Source organism: Sinocyclocheilus grahami, unplaced genomic scaffold (genome assembly GCF_001515645.1).
Source record: "Sinocyclocheilus grahami isolate Dianchi unplaced genomic scaffold, SAMN03320097.WGS_v1.1 scaffold70.1, whole genome shotgun sequence".
NCBI classification, from domain to species: Eukaryota; Metazoa; Chordata; class Actinopteri; order Cypriniformes; family Cyprinidae; genus Sinocyclocheilus; species Sinocyclocheilus grahami.
The window spans coordinates 626,124-628,809 of NW_015505249.1; the positions used below are offsets into that span (position 1 = coordinate 626,124).

General features: G+C 40.1%; 1 protein-coding gene across 1 annotated transcript in view; it reads right to left on the bottom strand.

Annotated features, from left to right (window-relative positions):
* The window catches only part of LOC107585428 (AP-3 complex subunit beta-1-like), a 75,089-nt gene that overhangs the window by 39,088 nt on the left and 33,315 nt on the right, over positions 1–2,686 (bottom strand). Inside the window, exons 20-22 of the mRNA XM_016272446.1 lie at positions 2,143–2,338; positions 1,994–2,036; positions 1,753–1,828 (exon numbers count right to left, since the gene is read on the bottom strand). Of these exons, the coding sequence (XP_016127932.1) occupies positions 1,753–1,828; positions 1,994–2,036; positions 2,143–2,338 (315 nt within the window). The remainder of the gene's footprint in view (positions 1–1,752; positions 1,829–1,993; positions 2,037–2,142; positions 2,339–2,686) is intronic.

Here is a 2,686-nt window from a genome sequence, read left to right on the forward strand (position 1 = left end):
TTTTTTTTCTCCTTTTGTCTCTCATAGTTGAGGTATACCTATGATGAAAATTACAGGCCTCTCTCATCTTTTTAAGTGGGAGAACTTGCACAATTGGTGGCTGACTAAATACTTTTTTTGCCCCACTGTATATATATATATATATATATATTTATATATATATACAGTGGGGCAAAACAAGTATTTAGTCAGCCACCAATTGTGCAAGTTCTCCCACTTAAAAAGGTCTGTAATTTTCATCATAGGTATACCTCAGCTATGAGAGACAAAATGAGAAAAAAAGTCTAGAAAATCACATTGTAGGATTTTTAAAGAATTTATTGGTAAATTCCTCGGTAAAATAAGTATTTGGTCACCTACAAAGCAAGATTTCTGTCTCTCACAGACCTGTAACTTCTTCTTTAAGAGGCTCCTCTGTCCTCCACTGGTTACCTGTATTAATGGCATCTGTTTGAACTCGTTATCAGTATAAAAGTCATCTGTCCACAACCTCAAACAGTCACACTCCAAACTCCACCATGGCCAAGACCAAAGAGCTGTCAAAGGACACCAGACACAAAATTGTAGGCCTGCACCAGGCTGGGAAGACTGAATCTGCAATAGGTAAGCAGCTTGGTGTGAAGAAATCAACTGTGGGAGCAATTATTAGAAAATGGAAGACATACAAGACCACTGATAATCTCCCTTGATCTGGGGCTCCACGCAAGATCTCACCCTGTGGGGTCAAAATGATCACAAGAACTGTGAGCAAAAATCCCAGAACCACACGGGGGGACCTAGTGAATGACCTGCAGAGAGCTGGGACCAAAGTAACAAAGGCTACCATCAGTAACACACTGCGCTGCCAGGGACTCAAATCCTGCAGTGCCAGATGTGTCCCCCTGCTTAAGCCAGTACATGTCCAGGCCCGTCTGAAGTTTGCTAGAGAGCATTTGGATGATCCAGAAGAGGATTGGGAGAATGTCATATGGTCAGATGAAACCAAAATAGAACTTTTTGGTAAAAACTCATCTTGAGGAGAAAGAATGCTGAGTTGCATCCAAAGAACACCATACCTACTGTGAAGCATGGGGGTGGAAATATCATGCTTTGGGGCTGTTTTTCTGCAAAGGGACCAGGACGACTGATCTGTGTAAACGAAAGAATGAATGGGGCCATGTATCGTGAGATTTTGAGTGAAAACCTCCTTCCATCAGCAAGGGCATTGAAGATGAAATGTGGCTGGGTCTTTCAGCATGACAATGATCCCAAACACACCGCCCGGGCAATGAAGGAGTGGCTTCGTAAGAAGCATTTCAAGGTCCTGGAGTGGCCTAGCCAGTCTCCAGATCTCAACCCCATAGAAAATCTTTGGAGGGAGTTGAAAATCCGTGTTGCCCAGCGACATCCCCAAAACATTACTGCTCTATATGAGATCTGCATGGAGGAATGGGCCAAAATACCAGCAACAGTGTGTGACAACCTTGTGAAGACTTACAGAAAACGTTTGACCTCTGTCATTGCCACCAAAGGGTATATAACAAAGTATTGAGATTAAATTTTGTTATTGACCCAATACTTATTTTCCACCATAATTTGCAAATAAATTCTTTAAAAATCCTACAATGTGATTTTCTGGATTTTTTTTTCTCATTTTGTCTCTCATAGTTGAGGTATACCTATGATGAAAATTACAGGCCTCTCTCATCTTTTTAAGTGGGAGAACTTGCACAATTGGTGGCTGACTAAATACTTTTTTCCCCCACTGTATACCACAGATTAACAAGCTCGTAGTTCAAAGTAGGTCTGTCTTTAAAGTTATACAAGTTATCGTTCAAAATCAATTCCCCTATGGAGAAAATGAATGGGATTTTCACTTTAGAAACCACTATGTAGACCACAGACAGGTCACTGGGGTTTGGAAAACAACCATTATATCACAAAATAATAAAACCAAAACTATAACAAAAAGAAGAAAACTGAAAAATTAAAAGAAACACGGAAAGCAACTCACAGTCATCCAGATCAAGCAGAGACACTTCCTTTTTCTCAACCTGCTGAAAAGAAACATGGATGCCAGATGTTACACATGCAGATTAATATACAGCACAAGTTCATACTCACAACTCAGGATGTGTGCTTGGACTCTCTTGTTCTTCTCACCTTTGTGACTGGTGTAGACTGCACAGGTTTAGACTTTGTGTTTTTCTTCTGGCCTGTTCCCGAGTCTGAATCTGAATCGAATTCCGATCCAGATTCTGATCCGGATTCAGATGAACTCTCAGACAAGGAACTCTCAGAGGCTGATTCATTTTCGGATCTGGATTCACCCTTTACAGCGTTCCCATTCTTCTGCTTCCTATTCGAGTTAAACACACACAGAAACAACTGAACTATTTGAGTTCACCGGACAAATTAATAACTGCAAAACATCCAGTCAACACACTTCACTTCTTATGCACTAAACACTACAATTAATGATGTAAAAACATGTTTAACAATTTATTTCCCGGGTCATTTTTGACAACCTAAAAAACCTGTTCAACAATTAGCCATTACTAAAGAACATTTCAATATTCAAGCATAAAACAGGACGTCGTTTTATACAGAGAGAGAGCACAAGGTTGGCTAAATTAGCAGAGGGAACAATGTATATTTAATAGGGTTGTGACGGTGAGGAAATTTTCCCACCGGTTAATTGACGAGT